Raw genomic sequence first — 22430 nt, forward strand, 5'->3', positions numbered from 1 at the left:
CCTGCAATACCCTGAAACAGAGCAGCAACTTCCACAAAAGATGCACATTACGGAAAAAAATAACTGACTAGTGGCCTCATCCTGGTGCTCTGCATGCTAAAAAGCATCCACTCAAGTATCAGACTGTCAATGACTCTGTACAGCATGACAACTACTTGTTCAACTCAAACGAAGAGAGGTCTTTTCCAAAGTCCCAGTGTTGAGTTTGCCTGCTGAAGATGCAGCTGTAGAGACGGTACTGCTGGTACCCCATGGCAAATGCTCTCCCCCTCTGCTTGTCCTCCTCCTAGGACAGGGTGTTCTGACTCAGGAGTCCTCCCAGGGCTTGCTGGCCCCAAAGCAAGAGACCTTGACCTCATCCTGCCCTGAAATTTCCTGTTACCTTTATTTCAAACAAAGCCAGGCAAACTAGAGTTCCTACGCAAATAAGAGGAACTTGGGCTGAATGGGGAATTCAGGGCTCAGATTCGATTTCCATTTTTATTCTGTTTCTCGCTCCTGTCTGCCAAGAAGAAGAGGGTTGTTCTGCATCCTAATGAAGAGACTGACTAAACTGCATAAACTAATTCCTTGCTGTAGCCTTTGATGTTGCTAGGGCTGGCCTTATTATGTTCCAACAGACCTCTGAATATAGCTTTCAGGCCCTTCCCCACTGCTGATATAATCCCCTTCCATCCTTCTTGGCTCCATACAACTGTAACTTGGGCTGGTTCTTAGGGATGCCCTCACCCTTAACGGACTGACTGACTGATATTTAAGATAGGGAGAAAGCATTAACACTCTCCCACCCCCTGCCTTGTTCTGCTGTGGAAGAAATGAGCCTAGCTGTCAGTGCTTGGCATAGGCTAGACAGAGTTTTAATCCCAGCAGAGTCTAAGATGAGGCACTGGGTAAAGGTTCTGGACATTAAACCTTGTTTTCTTGCCTAACCATGGACATGTAATGCAGACTCTTCTAAGGGAACTCTTGGAGTTTTTTAAAATTCTGTCAGAAAGATTCTCAGGAATAGTTTTCAAGGAGTGCCATAATCACTGTCTATAAGCACAGGTATGTATTGAGCCATTTGCAGCCCACATGTGTTAGACCATGCCTATGCTGCGTGATTACAGTGGAGAACTTCAGGTATAACCAAATGCCCCTGAGCCCTTTCTTGCCACTCTGGCCTGGAAATCAGTCCTATTCTGGTTAGGGAAAATGTTCCAAAAAGAAATATGACTCTTAATTTCCCTACTTTTAGCCCTGCTGTTGTTTGTTGAGTTTTGCTTATTTTTTCCAGTGGAAAATAGCTAATTACAGCTTTTTTAAAGGGACAGAGTTCTTCCCCGCTTGTGTCAAGGTGGCTTTTTTGGTGTCTATGTCAAATAGATGAGATTAATGCCACTCTTTCTCCGTCACATTTCTACTATCCTCCCTATAAGCTTGCATGTATAGGGTGGGAAGTAAGAACCCAACTCCTGCTGCTGCCAAAGCACATATATACCTGGAGCTGCTAAGGAGTAAAGACTAGTGGCCTTTTTTCACTATCACAATCCAAGGGTTCACGTGCCTTGAGACCCACACACTAGCAAAAACCTTTAACTGGAATGTGGCAGTTCTCAGGTTTTGCAGACCCATTAGAGGTTACAGGCTAAAGTTTAATCCAGCACCATCCTTTAGCCTGTGATACAGTAACCCTGTAGTGTGAACACAGGCAGGAAGCTCTCAGACGTGGCTTGTTCTCCAGAACCTTCTTGGGACTCCCTCTGAGAGGCAACGTAGTATTGCTACTTGTGCCTTGAGCACTATTACTTGGTTAAACTGCTCTTTATGGGCAAGACTGTTAAGAAGGACAGTTAGTTCAGACAGGGTGAGATAATCCTGCAGTGAAGACATGGCCAGTGCAGTCATACGGGATGCTTCATTGACCCACATTTCTCTGCAAAGCCAGGTAAGATAATAGTACTGCAGTCCTCAGAGAAGTTTTTAATAAGTCACCTTCAGAGTGCAGTTCTGATGGGATAATGCCCTCTTTTGTTCTCCTGAGCTGGTCAGAAGAACATTGTGATGCTGGCTAGATGTTTGCTAGGATGTTATCCTTGCTCCCCCTTACTGCTCCACAGTATACTCCTTTCCAGGAGAATCACGTGTTTACGAGGGCAAGGTGTGTATTGTTTAGTGCCTAGCGTGTGATTTTGAAGGGCTTGTCTTGAGATAGAGGTAGCAATTTCTGCTCCCAGTTTTCACTTCAAGTGTATTTCCTGAAGGTTTCTCCCTTGGTTAGAAGGATGCTGGAACTGTTCACACAGCAACTGCCAAACCACCAAACTTTATGTCTGGTGCTTTAAGGTAACCTAACATCAATTTTGGGTTGCCTTAATTCACCAAGTGATAAACTAAAGCTGTTCAGCTCCTGTTACACAAACAGCCAAGATGCACCCATAGGAGGACAGAAACACCTAAGAGAAAAATGGGGTTGATGGCTGAGGATGGAAATTGCTACAAACATCTGAATCAATCACCAAACAATTGCTGCTTGTGAATCAGCCGGCAGAGAACTGGTCCCTAGGACTGCTCTTTCCTTCAGCTCTATCAATACGACTGTTGGATTGGGCAAGTCATGCAGTCTCTGGGAGGAAGTTGCTCATACAGTTTAGCAGTGTTTGATCTCATAGTATTTTTATAGTGTTTTGAAACTCCAGTGAGTAAATGTAGCTGACAGCAAGGCTGAAAGAGACAGGACATCTGTCTGCTTTATTGACAACTCCTCTTGTCCCTTTGTTATTTTCTCAGTGTCTATTAACTAGACAGGATTTTTTAGTTTTTCAGAAAGTGAAATGTGTCTGGTAAAAACCCATAGTATTCTGCCGAAAGCATAGCCCCAGGCATTGCTATCATCTGAATAAATCAGAAAATGTCTCTTTGTTAACATAATCCATCCAAGGATAGGCTTGCCATAGGAAAAGCGGTGTATTTCTAAACCACATTAAATGGATTCATAGGGAATCTCCACTTGCCCCACCCCAGAACAATCCTGAGGTTTTTCCTCAGTCTGCTAACATGCCTAAGAGATAAAACCATCCACAGCAGTCTCCCTGGTATGACTTGCCATGTAGAAGGATGAATCAGTATTGCAGGAGGACAGGTTGGACCAATCTACATTCCAGGTACTCTTGGATGGGACAAAGATACTTTTACCTGTCATTTCATCACTGAATCACTTAGGAGACTAAGTCTTCCTGACAGATCTGCTCTAATGGATGGCATAAATCAGCTCTTCAGCACAGAATAACTGCATGCAGGCCAAAAAAATAGTCTGCTCCACCGGCACACTTTAGGCTCACCCCCACCTTTTGCAAAGATCACAGACGGCAGGGGGCTGGTATACAGTCGTAAGTTGCTGATGGAGGTGTCTTCTGCCTCCTAGCCGGGGGGGTGGGAGATGTATCTTTTGATTTCTTTGGAGCTAGAAAAATGAGAAGGGCCCAGAGTAGCTTGTAGATTTGGGGTCTCTGCCTCTAACCACTCCTTGTCCTCTCTGAAGACTACTGATACACTGTTCATAGCTTCTTGGGTGCAAGCATACAGACTGCATGTTCTTGCAGTGCTTTGGGGTAACCTTAAAGCTACTTTGAAAGTTTGCTGTCATAACCAGTATTCTTAAATGCTGACAGTTTCATTCTTTCCCCCCCCCGCAAAGTTCATTCAAAGGCTTCATTCCTCCTTGAGGATTTTACACTCAAGCATCTCTGAGGCAAGCTACCTTACACACTTCCCTTTGTTGCACTCATGGGCATGATTTCACTGTCTTGCAGGCTGTTTGCAGCTGATACAAAACACTGCCAAGGCAGAATGGCCCCAGGCAATAGGAATGATGACACAACCAACCAGGCAGTATCCCTGCACTTGCTCTTTCTTATGGCTCCCATACTCCTCTTTGGTTTCTTCAAGAACTCAGGAACTGCATTTCACAGCCAACCAAATTGCCCTGCTACTTCCTTAGTACTCTCCTGCTTTTTAGTTCCCTTAATTTTCTTTTTCCCTACACTGTCATCTCAACACTTGGTAATTTCTATCTCTTTTTCTTAAACAGGCAATGCCAGATCTTCCCTTCTGTCTGAAATCCAGCTCAGATCCCTGCAAAAGGCTGAATAAACTATTCTGTCAGCTATGCTAGGGTGAATCTGTATCATTAAATGGTGTTTTCCTGTTACAGTTAATGCACATACACAAACATTGTTTCAAAGCAATATGCATTTCTTTAGACTGTCTTTTTCATCCAGCATTGCCTGGGCTTGTCCCTGTGTAGCTGGAAAGCTGACATCTCCAAAATTAAACACCTCAAGATGATTTACTCTCCTTCATAATTTGGTATAATAATGAGCATATCAGCTTCTCTTTTGCCCTACAATCTTCCCCCTGAGCAGATAGTGCTTTCCTCTGCAGTGTGATATTGTGATGTTTTCCAAGGGACACACTGGGGAACTTATTCTAAATATTAGTTCTTGCCACTGATAGAGAAAGTGAATGTTGAGGATCATTAGGATTTCACTCACTCCAGTATCCCATGCACAAACAGGTCCAGTTGTGTAATTAAATAGGCCATCCAAGTACCAGAAAGGTTGTATCCAGAGACACAGCTTTCTAAGGGCTAAGAACAATGCTGATAAAGATCAAGTGGCTAATTGTAAGCAACAACCTCCAAATTGCCTCCAGATGAATAAATCACAGTGGGTGATCCAAGCATATTTTCACATGGATACAGTCTCATTCACAGAAGCAGGGAGCTGGAAAACATCAGGGGTGAGTTCCAATTGGCTGGAAGGGAATGAAAAGATTTGGATTTCAGTAGGGATTATGTCATAGTTTTGTGTAATTATTCCTAGCTGGTGGAACCACTGCAAAAGCAAAGAGGCCCAGAGAACAGGACTGGAAGTCTACTATCTCTGGTACTTGGGGTTGGCTGATCGATCAGCTGCTCTTGTTATGATTTCCTTTAACATTTCCAGGATTAATGTGAGGACTGGCAAAATGCAACAATGAGAGGAGATTTGAACTTCCAGGACTCTTTCATGGGGGATAAATTAAGGCTAAAAATCTTTGTGGTGAATTGTCTGTCCCAGCATTTCTGCCCGAGCTTGGCTGGAGCTGGGCATGGAGCTGGGAGAATGTGTCTTTGGGCATCTAGAGAGGCACAAAGGAGAGTGGAGAGTTTCCTCTCTGTTGAAACACAAGTGAGTGAGGGCAGAAATAGTTTATCCAAAATCCTCCCTTGCTAGTAGCCTGAATGGAAGCTACTGCAATGAAGGGGGGGAGGGGGCACTTTTGGGGAATAATCCTTGTTACCCCTCCAGGACTTGTATTTGATACTGAAAGTGAGTGCCTAAGTGACATTTAGGCACCTATTTGCTCTTTTAGCTACTGAAATCACCATGGCATGGGCACCTTTGTGGAGCTGGCTGTTAGTATCTTAGCCTTGCCAGCTAGAAGTGCCTGTGATAACAGAGAGGTTGGAGGTCCCTCTGAGACCCCTGCCTAAAGCCTCACCCACTCGTTGCTGAGTCTGTGGTGACAGGCATGATCAAGCAGAGCAGCGCTGCTTGGGTGTGTGGCTGTAGCTGTTCAGAGCATTTCTTGTTCTTCAAGGTCCAAGAGCCTCCTTATTCCAGAAAACACTGTCATCACTGTGACCACCTTTTTATCACAGTGGTTTCCTTGCCCTTTCCTGTACAGGATCTGCTGCAGTGTTTGCATGTATTTGTTCTCTGCTTTGAGAGTCTTGCTTTAAAAAAAATAACTTTCAACCCAATACCTAGCACTCTTGGATTTTTCTTGTTCATCCCCTTCTAATTTCTGGTTGTAAAAGTTGCAAGCACACTCTTTTTTCACCTCAATGCAGAGCCTGTCAGCTCCAAAAAGTAAAAGTTCTGAGGGGCAACACAGAAGACAGGCAAGCATGCTAGACATACCAGCCCCCCTCAGACGTGCCCTGTGTAAACACACACCACCCCCAGAAAGCATTTTCTTCAGGAAGTCCTGACCAAGACTACCTGTCCTCCAAAGTGGTTCACTTCCCAGCAGTCTGTTCTTGCTGTGGGGAAGAATGATGATCACATAGCAAAGCTAATGCCATCGAGCCTCTCTGGCTCTCATTCACATCCAGCTCTTGCCAGGGGCTGAAGGAGAACAGCTGGGCTGCTTGTCAGTGTGTGGCTTTCCAGTCAGCAGCGCTCTCCAGTGCGGGAGAGGTGGGAGGTTCAGGGAGGTGGTGGCAAGAAGGTTAATGTCCTTATGGTGGATCCTGCAGTGTTTGCTACCATTTATTCAGGAGAGCTTGGGCTCAGAGTTGATCTTGAAAGCAGCATCAGAAGATGTCAGGCTGTTTCCTGAGTACCACAAAGTACCATCACTGTGAATTGAGCTCCTTGTAGAAACAAAGCCTGTGCTAAAATGATTGCAGGCTCAGAGAGAGTGTCAGCAGTGTCACAGAGAGAAAGACATTCCCACCACAACTTATGCAGCTTGCTTCTATGAGGCTGCAGGACCTCATGAATTCATTCTTGCTAACAGCAGACTTATGTTGTGCCCATGATCCCAGCATGCAGAGAACCTTGAAGGCAGACAGGAGCCAGACAAGAACGCTGGGACTCCTAAAGCGTAAGTCTGGAGTCAGGACTCCTGCCTCACAGTGTGTGTGACCTGTTACATCAAGGTCTGGCAGCCCTGCGCAGAGGAGAGTGCAGAGCCACCTGCCTCAGGATGGCAGGGTGGCCTGATGCCTTCTGATGCTGGTGGGCTATTTCATCAAATCCATTGCCAAACTCATATGCTTGCTTGAATGTCCTGCTCACTGCTTATGAAAAGGAATAAAAAAGCAGTTCTCCTGAGCGCTCTGAGCCACAACCTCCAGAGATCCCTCACCTCATTCCCTCCTTGAGGACACAGCCATTCCAAAAGCATTTTGACAGCCAATGTCTTTATGCATTTGGCTAAAGTTAGTCTCCGTGGGCTTATGTGTTAGGCATTAACCATCTCTGGGCTGCTATGCCAAGCTGCAGAAGGCTGATGTCTCAGGAGATCCATCTGAATCCTCCCCCACATCCGTTCTTTTCTGCCAGCAAACCCTGTGAGAACCTGAGGTGTCCTCACCTTGTGGCTGCAGGCTGGGGAGAGAAGAGATAAGTAGGAATAAATGGTATCAGAGATTTACATGGGCTGACAGAGCTCATGGGCCAAGATAAAGAAATAAGCTCTGTTATGAGTGAAGACGACAAATTCTGTAAGTCTGAATTCAGAAAAGCTCTTTACTCATGGGGCTTTGCAAAGGGCATCACAATACCCAGCAGTAACTGCTAAGCTGTTCATAGCTAGTTCGCTCCTTAACTCCTGTGATTTCTGTTCAGGCACCCTGAACTATCTGCTCCCATATGGCTCCATCACCTTTGTACAAAACACTGCTGCTAAGAATAATGTGTGGATTACATAATGGTATAATTATTTAATGCTGTTTTCTGCACAAAGCTGGGTCAGTTTAAATGTAAAAGTAGTAAGAATATCAGGAGATGACAGGACTATTCCTAGCTCTGCCAGTCACTCACTGTTTGCCTTCAGGTGAATCACTTGATACCTCCATGCTATAGCTTCCCCAGCAGTAAAATGCAGACAGACACCAATTTTATAAAAAAACTTTGCAAATACAGCGATTATAAGCTTTAAAAATTGTTATATAATGATACTGAGGTAGTCATGTAATCAGACTTGCCCTCAAAACAAAAGTTAAACCAAGAAAAAGAATTTGATCAAATCAGAGACTTGCAGGCCAAAAGTCGAACCTAATGGGATTTACCACTATTGACTTTAGTAGACTTGGCCATAGTCAGTGACTGCAAAAATCAGTGAGCTGCATGAAATGCATGTAGGTAGAGCTGGCTGGGAGTTTTCTGTTAGAATGGCTTCACAGCAGTAAATTTTCAAAGAAATTTATATTTTCTGCTGGAATTTTTTTTAATTATTATTTTCTTAATCAGAGAGAAAAAAAAGTCACTTCCACATACTCTGCATGTTATGCTTCCTCCAGCAACAGCATCTTGGAGCTGTGATTTCTGGGCCTTCCAGCTTCTCTGATTCCAGAACACTTGCCAGCCACTTTCATGGAGCCAGGAAATCCCAAAGCTCAGGATCCAAAATCCTGATGATGAGGTTCCCTGCGCAGCATTTCTCTGGCTCAGGGGCTGCTGTGGCTTTTAGCAGCGTGCTAGGTCATGATAGCATTCACTGAAGAAAAAAGTGTCATTTAGGCTTTCTCCTGAGAAAATGTCCTCTTTCTGATGATAGTTATTTAAATTTCTTCAGTTTCAGCCTCTATCAGGCTTTCTCTGACAGTCATTAGACTGGTTTGGCTAGGATGGTGGCACCGGGGGTCCCAAGGCAAGTCCATAGCTTGCTCTTGCTGCAGAAGATATACGCTAGGATTTATAACAGCAAAAGCTGCTCTACTCCCCTACTTGTTACCAAGTGCAGTTTCTGTGGCCATTTTCAGTGTTTGGCCTCCACTGAGCATGCCAGCATACCTTATGCAAAAGCAATATTACAAGTACATAGAAAAATGTTCCTCAGAGCCACTACTAGAGAGTCAAAATGTGCTATATACATTAGCACTGGTCGGCCTGAAAGCCAAACTCTGACTTGGGGATATGCAACAAGATAAATTTCTTTAGCAGTAGCAGTATTAAAAACTTCTGTAAGCAAATTAAGAACAAAACTCTATACAATTACAAGCTCTTGCACCTAATATTTCAGGGGGGGATGAAAATGGAAATGTAAGCCTTTTATTAGTACCAGCAATGAGAAATGAGATTTATTTCAGGCATGCAATGTATTATTGAAAGGTTGTGCAGAATTTAGAGATAATGTATGATATGTGTGAAGAGGTATATATTATTTAACAAGCAAGTGGGTGAGAGGAAGGCAGCAGAAAAAAATGGTGTTCATTTAATGAAGGGACCCTGGGACAAAAACAAATTATTAATTCCATCAGGCAGGATTTGAAGGACATTGAAGAGAGAAAAGTGTAGCTCAGGAGATCATCTAATTTATCTCACTGGTGATAAAATGAGCATGAAAACTATTTCTAAATGGCAGATAATTCAGATCTGAGGAATGTCTCACGTATAATTTAAAAGGGAGAGGAATTTGCACTGCTATTATTAATAATGGAACATTTTACTTAAAAATTCAGGAACTTACTGCTCCTCTAGTTTCTCAGATTGCAGAAAGTTGTCTGTGAAATGTGGAGCCATTTTAATGTTTCATATGGGACAGAAAAATTATTTTCTCTTTTCCAAGATGCCAAAGTAAGAGGCAAGAAGGGTAGTAAGTTTTATTGGGAATGTGTGAGTTTGTTATATAGACATTGAGGCAGCTCAGGTTTTCTGTCTTTAACAACTGGGCTGTCACAATTGAGCATTTCTGCCAGAGGTGCCTGTAGCTACCTTGTCTTATACATTCCTACTTTGCTTTCTTATAAACTGTACAGAGCTGTATCAGGCCAAAACTCACCTCAGACCCTAAAGTGACAAGGGTTACCTGCATAGATTAGTTGTGGAACTTCCCAGGAACAACATTGTGTAGCAAAATATGGAAATTAACACGAAAAAAATCTCTCAGCTCGTAATGGGCTTGCTAGTGCCTCCCTATTCTCCCCAAAGTCTCTTCTAGTTTATTTTTTAGATGGAGTTTCAATTTTCAAATAATGAGACTCATATGATTTCCACTTACATCCTACTATGCCTTTCAAACATTTGTCAAGGAGACTTTTCTAGAGTTTTTCTTGAGTAAGAATTCTCCTGTTCTTAATTTTATCCTGCCTGTCTATAGCTCTTTATCTTCCTTTAAACATTTTACTGTATACTTTCTGGTTTTAGTTTTTAGATTATTGTAGTTTTTAGCTTTTGCGTGACCAGGGTGCTCATTCTTAGCTCTTAGTCACTCTCAAGATTATATTTCCCTAACATTAGTTTCACCTTTCCCTGAAATCTGTCCAGTTTTCCTATTTTTTTCTAGATATAAATTGACCAGAATCTTTATAGGTGTGATGACACATGGCATGAAGAATGGGGTCAGCCTGACCCTCATGGAGTCTCTGGGTTGCTCAGACTTTTTTTGGCAGACCTTGAATGAATGTCTTTCATATTTGGCTGTCCATTACCATCTCGTAGTTGAATTTTGCAGCCACCTAGTCAATTTTCTGGGTTCCTGGTGGCTTTGGTCTTCTGTTTGTGGAGAGAAAGGTGCAGAGACCAAGCACTGCAACCTGAAATCCTGACACTCTTAGTCCCATTTTGGCAAGGTTGTCTCGAACCTTAGAGTTTGGGGTCAGTATTGCTGACTTCATGGCACATTTCACAGATAATTCTGTCTAAAGCTCTCTACCTTGTCTTTTGCTTCTTCCTCTGTCTGCTTTGCAAAGTGCAATGAGAGAAAAAGTAAGGTATTAATACTGTGAAAAGCTGTGCTGTGACTTCTATTCAGAGGGCATTTCACTAACACTGGGGAAATGTTGATAAGGCCTTTAAGTCGGGTAAGACTGTGGATGCCAGTTCTTTCTTTAACCACTGCTGTGTCAGTGAGAAAGTCCTCCCATGGGTTATCAAGACAGATTTTCCCACTCCTTCCTCTCTCATTTTGCTATGGACAAGTAATGCTATAGCCAAACACAGCACAGATGACTCATGCCTAAGACACCTTAAAGGTAGGAAGCCAGAGTCACAGGGCAGTGGGAATCATTTATTTCACGTGGAGCAGAGCAGTCTAACTAGTAGCCTAGGAACAGTTCAAGCCCATGGAGTGCTCCTGACCAGCCCACCACGTGCTTCCCAAGGAAGTGCTGTCCAAACAGCTCACAGACCCGTCTCTGCTGGAGCGGTCAGGCTAGACCAGGCACAGGTCTAGCTGGGAATGGATACAAGGTGGGATGGGCACGGCTGTGGGTGGGTGAGGGCTGTGATGGGGATCCAGCCTGCAGGACTGTGAAAGCTGGACCACGCAGAGAAGAAGGACTGATATTCAGAAATACTCAGTAGATGGCAGGATCAGGCCCATCCTGCCTAGGCAAGGGAATCTGAAATCATATCAAATATCTTAGAGAGCTTAGAAACTGAAGAGAATTGGGTCAGCTCAGTGATTGGATTTTATGGCTAGTGTGTGTATCCAGAGGGTAAGGGCAGAGTTAGGTATGAATGACATTTACAAAATGTTCTTTTCCTTTATTTTTGACTTCTGAGAAACATCTGTTGGAGAGTTGGATATAGTCCTACACCAGGAGAGAATGTTGAAAGACTTCAATATTTCAAACAAAGGAGGCTGTCCTAAAAGTCAATGGAATATAGTGCACATTCTGAGAGATGTAAGAAGTCAAATTCACACTCTTGATAGGAAGCTATCCACAAAAAAGATGAGAGAATCGGATGAAGCACACAGGGGCTAGGATTTCCGTCACAATAACTGTTCAAAACTCCATTGCCTGAAGTGTTCACAAATAAAGGGAAAAGGTGCGGAAGAGCTGCCTGAAACATATTAAGCGAAAGGGATAAAAGGCAAGTTAAACTGAAGAGGGAAAAACCCTGTAGAGCTCAAACCAAAGCAGTAGAGGCAGGTACTGGAGTAACTGTATGTGACTCTCAGGCTAGATAATATAGCTGAAAACAGAGAGCTCAGCTGTGGTACTGAGATGCAGGGAACATCTCAAGATTCAAAAACACATTTAATTTGTAGAGAGAAAGAATGAACTTAGAAAATGATCCACAGAAAAAATAGAATGAGTGGCTGTGCCTTCAGTGACAAAGTTTAAAGAATGGGACAGACCACGAGGGAAGATCCTGTGTAACGAGAGAACAGACAACCAGTAGATTAAGGCATGGGTAACAAAAGGGACACATCTGTTAATAATACTTAGCTGTTTTGCCATCAGAGAAACCCCATAGTGACTCTGTGACACAAGTGGGTATGAGCTAATGCTTATAACATCCCTGTGAGGAAAGGGGTGCTCTCATTTGTTAGATACAGCAGATGAAGCAACTTACCCATGGTCACAGTTTTATAGCTATGATTAGATCTCATGACCTTCTGCCTCCATATCCTCTACTCTAGGCCATAGTTCCAGTACTAAATGAATCTGTGAATGAAACACTGAATTTACGTCACAAATAAAACAAGAGTTGTTGCATCTGGGTCACACCGGCGCAGAGAATCTAAAGAAAGTCTGGCAATCAGAGCAAATCAAAAGGGCTAGAAACTAAATATCTTAATCACTTAGGAGACTGAACAAGAACAAATACTTAACAGTTTGTGGAAAAAAAAGTAAGTGTAGCTTGGTGACATTTTTTCCAGGGTGGACCTAGAACACAAAAGCACCAAAATATTTGTTCTGCAGAGCTGAACTGGACCACAAGCAAAACAGAAAACCTGTGTTTATGATAAAAAGGAGAACTCTGGGTGGTGCACAGATGTTTCTAATCAACCATCTTCTTTTCTCATTTGACAAGCTGGTGTGAATTTACATTGAAAGAGAGAAATGTAAATGTAGTGAAATGAATTGCTGTTCAGAGAAAGACATGGGGGGAATGAATACAAAGGTCATGACTGGGAAGACAAGTGTTCTGAGAATTTAAAACACCTAGAAAATCTGTGCTCCCACTATTTCCATTTCATTTATGTATGTGCTTGTGTATACACATATGCATCTATATATGCATGTATTTTTATGTGTGCCTATATTTCACATGAGAAATGTCAAGGGCTAGGAATGAATTTTGTTGAGTTTTTGTCATTATTCTTTTGCTAAAGATGACGCTGATGCAGAACACTTGCAGCCTAGGGGAAATGCTGAACTCCCCTAACTGGATGTGTTTTGATTTGAAGCAGTGAGTCTGGGCCCTTCTCTAATGCTTAAATGTTAGTTTTTTCTTTCCAAGACTTGTGCTTACTAATGCACAAGTGATTCTGCCGACTCATTGTTTGATGTTTGTAGTAATCCGTAAATTGAGGGGAATTTCTGTGGAGACTTGTTCTTGTGAATGCTGCTGCTTTAGGACTGTTACTCAAGAATTTCTTCCTTATGTGAATAATTGAATGGTCCACAATCCATATAAATAGATGCATTCATGTGTGTTCTGTGTAAGGATTACAGGGCTGAAACCTTAGAAAAGTTTTTTCTCTGGAAGTCTAAGGATCAAAATTTGACTGTAGGTTAGTAAGCAACTAGCTATGAAGCAAAACAGAAAAAGTCAAATTCTAAAAGCATAAAGTAGGGATGATCCCTTTAGCGTTCATCTATCTATCTTCAATGGAGAGCCACAGCTCCCAGGTTAAAAACCCAAATGCATATCTAACTCTTGCACTGAATGCTTTCCTAGGCAGTTTTCCACAATGAATGGCCAGGCAAAGCCAGAGACACACAGATGGATAACTGTAGATACTAAAACCTGTGTTTCCTACATTGTTGCAATTTCTGCATACAGAAATACACACATATAATTTCTACATGCAGAAAAATGGTCTTAAAAAGTGACTTGGAAAAGGTGAATAGGGCATGGATGTTCTCTGTCTCTCATAACAGAGAAAGCACAGCATCAAATGAAATTATCAGATGGCAGGCTAGAAACCAAACCAAAGAAGGCAGTGCATTTTTCATGCACCACTCAGTCTGTAGAACTTATTGCCACAGGATATTGCAGACACAAAGTGTGTAGCTGAGTTTAGAAAATACTCAGACAAATTAATGATGAAAAAAAAAGTCACCAGGGTATGTTATACCAAAAATACCATTGTAGTTCAGGTAGTCCTTGAGCTCCAGATTGCTGAATGCTGCTGCAAAGTATTCGATATGCTTGCTCTGTTTTTATATTCCTTCCATCAAATCTACTGTCTACCACTGTTGAAGACAGGTTTCTGTGCTGGATGGACCTTTGTTCTGATTTGGTATGGCTGGTTTGATGCGCTCAGAGAAATCTTGCTTACTATGTTTAATCTAATATTTACTACTTGCAGTAGTTAAATAGACCATTGTCTGTAAGTATTTTCCCAATAGAGCAAACCCTGTGGAAAGGGTAAATGTCACAGTTTGGTAAATATCAAGGTTCCTTTTTAGTGTCATTATGATAATGTTTGATCTACACAAATAACAATGCTTTAATATTTCAGTGAGGTTATCTGAAAAACTATTTAAAAATGGAAAGAAGAATTTGAAAGAAATTCAGTATAAGACTTTTAAGGATCTAAAGTTTTTCTTGACCAAGCATGGTAGTTCATTCAAAACCCCTGTTAAAATGGAAAGTGCTTCAAGTACTACTACTTTGAGCATATGAACCCTAATGATACGAACACTTATGCACATTATCACTTCACACTTCTGAGTAAACCCATTAACTGAATGGATCTAGATATGTTTTGATAAGTGGCATATATGTGTGTGTAGAACTGACGTCTAAACAACTTTCTAAAGATCAGCATATACCTGTCTTGTAATTTTGACTCCTGTGCCCATTTTAATTGGTTTTTCAATGTTCTAAATAAAGAATCATCCTAACACAGTCCTGTTTTTGTAATAAAGTGGATTTTTTTGAAATATCTGAACTGTCAGTGGTGATGTGTAGGACTCCAGGTGCTCCCGCTCATGGTATTGTGGAAGGAGATGACTTTAAATACGGGGCCCAGGTTTACTTCAAGTGCAACGCAGGTTACAGCTTAAAAGGCAGCCGTGTTGCCTACTGTCAGCTTGATGGGATTTGGTCAACACATCATCCTGAATGTGGTAAGGTCACTTTAAGTTTTGATTCTTATCAAATGTTTCAGCCAATGTATTCACATGAAACCAGAATATCCCAATCTCACTTGAAATTTGGTAGATCTGTGGCTTAACATGATGTTCTTTTGTCTTCCTGTCTTTAAGAAGCAGTAGGGATTCTTATTTTACCCTGCTGGAGTCCAAGCCTGCAAGACTTGCTTATATAAAGGTCTGACTGAAACATCAAATGACTGAAAAATAATTTCCTCAAAGACTTTAGGCATACATCCTTCTTACACACAGGGTGAAGATGTCTAGGACCAAAACCAAGCGAGGGACATTGTGCAACAATGAATAACAACTTCATTACTATGTACCTCTGATACATTCTCTGCAGCAGTCTGATGCACTCTGTGGAGGTGATGAGGGGTTTACTGCATGAAGACTAGACTCTTATTTCAACAGATTTCTCATCCTAGAGAAAAATTGATAAAAGTGAAACTTCCATTCATTCTGGCTGTGCAAGTTGGCATGCCTACCATTCACATTGATTCAGCTGTGAAATTCCAAGCCCCTTCTTCTCATCCAAAGAGACTTTCGATTTTTCTTTAGTTGTTTTGTATTGCACAATTTTATTTCCATATTCCAAAATAATTTGTGTCAATTGGAAAAGTGCTTTTACAAGTGTGTTGTGGCAAACGATGTAAATTGCGGGGGGGAGTGCTGTGAAACAGCCATATATAAGTTCATCTGAAAGAGCAAGCAATAGGCATTCTTCTATCTAGAAAGAACATCTCCAGTTGCAGTAATGTAATGCCAGGATTGTGCTAAACTCCCTGCTGCATGATGTCCCTGGCTAAAGATCTATCGAAAGATCTGTCTCTAGACTTGGCTGTTACTGAAGTGCTAGGTGGAGTAATTTGGGTCTCTCCTTCCCAGACGTTTTCTCTTTGTTTTAATCCATAAAAAAAGTCACAACCCTGCACTTAGGGAAGAAGAGCATTACTGTTCAAGTTACTGATAGGCATAGGATGAAATAAGAGAAAGCCTTCGTTGACTTATTTGGTCAAGCTTAGGTACATTTGGAAACATGCTATCTGCTCATCAGGTGATGCCTCTAGGCTAGATATCAGTGCAGAAAGCAACTTACAAATAAAGCATTATACTGTGGGTGATTCCCTGTAGTCTTTATCTGCTATCAAGTTATCAGTCACTTGTGGTTCACAAGTGAGAGAGCCTCTGAGGTACAGAGAAGAAAAATAGAGCCAAATTAAAAGGAGACAGGGTTCTGCTTCTCCCTTTCTCCTGGTTGAGAGGATGTTCAGGCATCCTCTTTGTTTACTGAATATGACTCATGTGGAAAAGTATTTAAGTACATATATAACCTTCAGCATTTGCTAAAATCCAATGTTGTTAAAGAAAGCACTGAAATACATGCTTAGCTTGAATTACATGCTCAATGTTAAGAGCCTATGCTCTTCATTGAACTTGAACTGTTACGGTTAGCTATGTGCTTACATGCTTTGCTGAGCTGGGCTCTGTCTGGTGACATGACGATATGGGTGCAGGACAGGGCCATGGCTATGCAGTGTTACTGTGCTGATTTCACAGGGATTTAAATAAATGTTTAAGTGCTTTGTTGGTGCTTTGGTGAAGTGAGGCTCAGCAGGCAGCTGAGTGTGAAGCAATGACATGAAGAGGTCATTTCTGGTCAATTGATATGTCTCAGTCTTCTCAGCCCTTCATAAGCAGAGCAGCACCAACACTGGCTGTCTAAACTAGATGGTCACTGGTTATCATGCAATGAGACATCAGACAGAGGAATTAAACAGAATTGCGTGTTACTGTCAGCCTGACAAGAAAACTGAGATGAAATCCAAAGGAAAAAAGAAAGTACCTTTCAGTTGCTAAATAGAAAGAGCAGAGGAGTGAAAAATATAGGGAAAAGCATTTATCAGCATCAGATAGGGAATACTGTCATCCAGATTTAGGCCAAAAATTTAAGTTTATTGAGCGAAGAAACCACAACAACACACAAAAAGAAGGCGAAAATATTGGGAAGGAGGAAGTAAAAGAGGTTTTATAGGCAGAACCTAGCATAAGTAAGCTTTCCATACTCAATTTTTACTATCAGTAAATATATATATATATGTTCTCTTTCAATTCCTGTATTTCCATGGATTATTGAGATGTCTCTCTCAGTGCTAAGAAACCAAAATGCAACCAAACATAAAAGTAAAATTAAGTAGTCTAGTTTTATTATCCAAGTCCAGTAAAGTATTGAAAGTACAGAAAAGGGAAAAGAATACCAAGGGCCTGTTTCCTGCAAATAGTTTAAGTGCATCCTTTTACGCTCTTAAAGTAGCCCTGTCAATGTTAATGGGACATTAACATCATGTAACATCAAGGTTCTTTTTCAGTATTGTCAGTTATGTTTTAAGGGCTTTTTAACAATTTGAGAATGCTACTTTTTCAGTGAAGACTAAAGTGTGTATTAGAAAGACATCTGTATATTATTATTTCTTCTTTAATATTTGATCTTTTTGAAGACAGCGATCCCAGACAGGTCTTGAAAAAGCATCTTTAATAAAGTGTAGATTGTGTAGTAACATCTGAATGAAATACCAAGCAATCTGATGGGTGAAAATAATGTTGTGAACCTGATAAAATGGTTACTATTTTTTTCCCCCTATCATTAGTTCTAGATGAAAAAAACTGCTCAGATCCTGGTGGCCCACTCAATGGCTACAGAAGAGTAGTAGAAGACACTGGGCTCTTGAACGGACGCTATGCAAAAAATGGCACAGTCATTGCTTTCTTTTGTAACAACTCGTATGTTCTTAGTGGGAATGAACAGAGGACCTGCCAAGATGATGGAGAATGGTCAGGGAAGCAGCCAATCTGCATAAAAGGTAGTTTACAGTCTTTTTTTACCACAGTTCACAAAAGCTGCTATGGTTTTACTGGATTTTGTTTTATATAATTTACACTCACCAAACAGTCATTTTTGCTAAGAATAAACCATCTGACTGACACCTGATACTGAGATTGGTAGTTTGCCAGCTCTGCTGGCTGCTAAACTCAGCCAGAGAAGATGCCAGTGATTCCAGAAGATGTTTCCATCTTTAAACATGGAAAGGAATGTTCCCTAAGACCCTTATTACCTTCATTCTAGGATCAAACCCATGTAAGATCAAAATGAAAGAAGATCAGGAAGGAATTGAAACAGAAGGAAATAATTGTCTTATCAGAGTTGCTGTCGTAGGGCTCAGCTCTTCCCTCACAATCCTTTTAAGTCAATGGGACCAGTCATGAGTGCAAAAGGCCAAGCCCTTAGATTGCAGCCTTGAAGGTTTGGTTCAGAAAACCGCTTGAGGACATGCCTAAACTATCTGTATTCATCAAAACACTGAGACACATCTTTAAATACTTCGCTAGAAAGGGAATTATGCTCTTGAACTAGAGCTACTCTAAGCGTGTCTGAAAGCCTGAATGAATGAATGAATTCGGGCTGGGGAACTGCCAAATTCATTTTCCCAAAGCAATTGTTTGACACATATTTTAATGGATTATTTTTTTTTTAACTAAAGTAATGGTAATATAAGGAAATATGTCTAGCCCCTGGGGAATATGCTTTATTCTGTTACTTTAGATGGAAATACTCTCTCCCTGAAGCGTGTAATCATCTGTGGAAAGCATCTTTATTGATGATAGTCATTTGTGGAAAGCATCTTTACTGATGTTAACTTTGATAGTGACATAAAGGTTAACATATACAGTAATCACAAAGAGCTAGATGTTGTTAAATCCCACAGAACACAAGTGCTGAGGCATACAGATAAAATCCATCCTGCAAGATTCCTTTTCTTCTACTGTGTGCAGCAGGAAGGAGATCCTGGCAGACTTATTTGAACTGATAAACCTGAATATTTTATCCTGATCTTAAAGTAAATAAACTGAATGTGCAAAATTAGAAACCCTGAATCTCCTTTCTGTTATTTTGTGCATATTCAGGTAACTCTGAGGTGTTCCTTTGAATCAGACTCTGCAGCTCCTTCCAATGGGTGCAGATCTGGTGATCTGTGGGGAAGTATTTTTCCAAGGCTTTAGGTTTTAGGGCCTGTCTTTATTTTAATGCACGTAACTTACTGCCTCTTAATCCAGTCCACTAGAGCTAGGGAGAGGAAAGAGTGGAAATGTCTATGAACCGTAACCCTTGAGCTGTGAATGTGGAAAAGTACTGTGCAACATTGTATTTTTTCTAGCCTGCAGAGAGCCAAAGATCTCTGACCTGGTGAGACAGAAAGTGCTTCCAATGCAGGTTCAGTCAAGGTGAGAATGCAATATCTCAACTACAGTTTAACGAAAAAATGTGATTGCTTTTCCCCTCCTCTCCTTTCCACCCTGTGTGTTTAGCCTGCCTGAGCAGCCATTCCTACAACTCCACTGATAACCGAGCAATGAGAGCTGCTGGGAGGGGAGGTCTGATTAAGGACAGGTTTGCAAGCTGCTGGAGGCAGCCGGGAAGAAATGCACAGATTTTGCGATGTGCAAACTACTGGATGATGCCAGAATTAGGCTTGCAAGCTTGTGACAGGCTATGAGAACAGTCTGAGAATAGTTCCTCAGGGCTAATGATATGTCTTAAAATATGAATATGTGCCATCTTAGTGGCACTAAGAAATGAGTGGGGAGAGCACAAGGAGAGAAGGGGGTATAGCAATGTAATCTGCTCCCATTAAGTTTCATCATCCAAAGCAATATAGCACAATCAATATAAAGTTGGGTTGGGGGTAGGCGTGGGGGAGCGGAGTAGAGTAGGAGGGGAGGAAGGAATGAAAGAACAGACCCTGTCTGGCTTTACTCTTCTGCTGATTTCTTGAAATAAGCCCAATCTGAATTAGTTATGCTGCAATGTTCAGGTTCATTTTTGTCCAAGTAGTAATTTCTCATTTCAGTTTTTTTTTTTTGCAGTACACGATTCATTTATTTTTAGATGCAGTGCAAGAACTGTCCTCATCTTTGGTCTTAAGAACAGCCATACCAGGTCAGAATAAAGGTCCAGCTCAAGCCATATCCTGTCTCTGGCAATGGCCAGTAGCAGATGCCTAGAGAAGACTTTAGAAACAAGGCAAGCACGTACTTCCCAAATACTCTCCCACTCTCCAGCTCTGTGACGTATAATTGTAGAGATGGCCCTGAGAAGCCATCAGGAGGCTTTAGTAGCCATCAGGGGATTTTTCTTGCTTAAATTTCTCAATTCACTTTTGAACACAGGTGTTTTTATGCTAAATGTTTCAGATATTAACACCAGCTGTGGGAGAGCGCATACGTGCCCCCACCTCCATAGCATCATGATGGCATCTCATGTTCGTGAACTGTTTTCATCCCTTGAAGTAGGGTCTCCATTTCATAGATTAATAGTGAGGCAAAGTGTGGATTATGCACTGTTGCAAGGTCACATGTGAGTAGGGAATGGGACCCTGGCAGTCTAAGCATGACCACAGCAGCTCTCATCTTTCTTCCAAAATACAAGAAACTTGCCATTGCTCTTGTTCTTAATAACTTTAGTTTCCTTGAGTGCTGTCACATATCGCCTCACAGATTCTATATGACGGAGGCAGTCTGTCTCTCTGTGATCAAAAATGGAATTACCATGGGCAAAAACATTCTTAAGGCTTTTCTGGATGCAGGCAGTACCAGAAATCTCAAGGGAAATTAATTTCCTGCTGAATTTTTCAGATGTAAATAGTTTTTTCTGTAGATATGTGCCTTTAAGCATTAGGGCAAGGGACACATTCTAAGTGATGAAGATTTAAGTATGACTGTAGTCAAGCTTATGGTCCATATCTAGGCTGGTGCATAAATTTATTTTTTTAATTATGTGCCATGTTTCAGCTAATCAGTACAATTTCTAAATGGAAGCTTAGTGATTATTGCAATTATGAAATCTCTGTGGTGAGGCAATTATCTGTTAATTGCTAAATCAAGCAACTTTATCAACATAATTTAATCTGAATCGATTCCTAATACTGCCTATTAAAATATTCACTAGAGAAAAGATGTGCCTAACTCCTCTCTAGTGAGAATTAATTAAGGCAATGCCAACTTCCAATGTAATTTCTTTATTTAAAAACATAGTATCTCAGTCCTTTTGTGAATGGCAAAAATTGTTCCACATTCAGAGGCAACTGCTTTCAATCCAGAAACTGTAAAATGAAAAAAAAGAGGCACAAATAGAAAATTTATAAACATATGTGTATTTATATATGTGTACATATATATGTAAATAAAATAGTTGGGATATAAATGGTAGTATTGCTAAACTATGTTGAAATGATATTTTTGCCTTATTCTTTCACAAGCAGACTTCATATGCTTTTAAATGATACTTAACACAGCTGGTGATAAAGCTATGGTAATGATTGCTTTTATAATATTATTATTATTACCTTGTGTTCTTTGTGCCTTGAAACAGGGAAACACCTTTGCATCAACTTTACTCATCTGCATTCAGCAAGCAAAAACTTGAAATCTATCCAACCAAGAAGCCAGCACTGCCATTTGGAGACCTGCCCCCAGGGTACCAGCATCTGCACACTCAGCTGCAGTATGAGTGCATTTCTCCTTTCTACCGCCGCCTGGGTAGCAGCAGGAGGACTTGTCTGAAGACAGGAAAATGGAGTGGGAGAGCCCCTGTGTGTATTCCAAGTGAGTCTCCAAGGGAAAAAAAATGCATACATCTCTGGGTGGATGGGGGAACAGGATGTGCATTCATCTTAGGTAATTAGGGAGTCCCACCAGTGTAGACTGCCTATGCTTCCAGCTGGGAGATAGGAGCAGCTTGGAGGATATATGGCTCTTTTTATCCACCAGTAGAACTTGTGCAGTTGATGATAAAGGGATCAAGCTTTCAGCACTGTAATTTGCCATCAGTTTTTCGACTCTTTTATTGAGCAAAAAGTGTAGTAAGTTTCTCTCCTGATTTGAAAATGTTTTCCTACTATCACTTCATGTTTTCCTGTATTATTTACTGCAAACACGATTTTTCTTTCATCTCTATACTTTGGCACACAGCTGACAAAAACATCAAAGTTTAAGCCACAGAATGGAGAGTATGCATTTTAAAGAAGCTCTTCCTTTAACATACCCTGCTAAGGAAGGGTTCACATCGCAAACTCTAAGTCCAGGCAAAATCTTATCCAGAGCTAATGCACTGTCATGGTTTACGCCCAGCCTGCGCCTAAGCACCATGTGGCCACTCACTCACTCCTCCCCCTGCCCTGGTGGGATGGGGGGGAGAAGCGGAAGAAAAAAGTAAGACCTCACGGGTTGAGATAAGGACAGTTTAATAGGACAAGACAAGGAGAGAAGAAACAGGAATAACAATAATACTATTAAAAGAATATATAAAGCGAGTGATGCACAATGCAATTGCTCACCACCCGGAACCCAATGCTCAGCCCATTCCTGAGCCAAGATCCCTCCTCCCCCTCCCCGGCCAACTCCCCAGTTCTATACTAAGCATGACATCATATGGTACGGAATATCCCCTTGGCTAGTTCGGGTCAGCTGTCCTGGCTGTGCCCCCTCCCAGCTTCTTGTGAAAATTAACTCTATCCCAGCCAAACCCAGGACATGCACAGAGTAAGTAAGGGTAGGAACATCACAA

At 41.4% G+C, this 22430-nt stretch overlaps 1 protein-coding gene across 5 annotated transcripts in view; it reads left to right on the forward strand.

Moving 5' to 3' along the window:
- Positions 1–22430, forward strand: part of PAMR1 (peptidase domain containing associated with muscle regeneration 1) — a 57842-nt gene that overhangs the window by 31966 nt on the left and 3446 nt on the right. For 4 of the 5 annotated variants that reach the window (XM_010586013.1, XM_010586016.1, XM_010586014.1 and 1 more), the window contains 3 exons: positions 17458–17670; positions 19024–19090; positions 21237–21469. In XM_010586013.1, coding sequence (XP_010584315.1) covers positions 17458–17670; positions 19024–19090; positions 21237–21469 — 513 coding nt within the window. Of the gene's footprint in view, positions 1–14614; positions 14786–17457; positions 17671–19023; positions 19091–21236; positions 21470–22430 lie in introns of all 5 variants that reach the window. The other variant, XM_010586015.1, reaches the window with a different exon arrangement.

This window comes from Haliaeetus leucocephalus, unplaced genomic scaffold (assembly GCF_000737465.1).
Source record: "Haliaeetus leucocephalus isolate CR32 unplaced genomic scaffold, Haliaeetus_leucocephalus-4.0 Scaffold138, whole genome shotgun sequence".
In the NCBI taxonomy this organism is placed as follows: Eukaryota; Metazoa; Chordata; class Aves; order Accipitriformes; family Accipitridae; genus Haliaeetus; species Haliaeetus leucocephalus.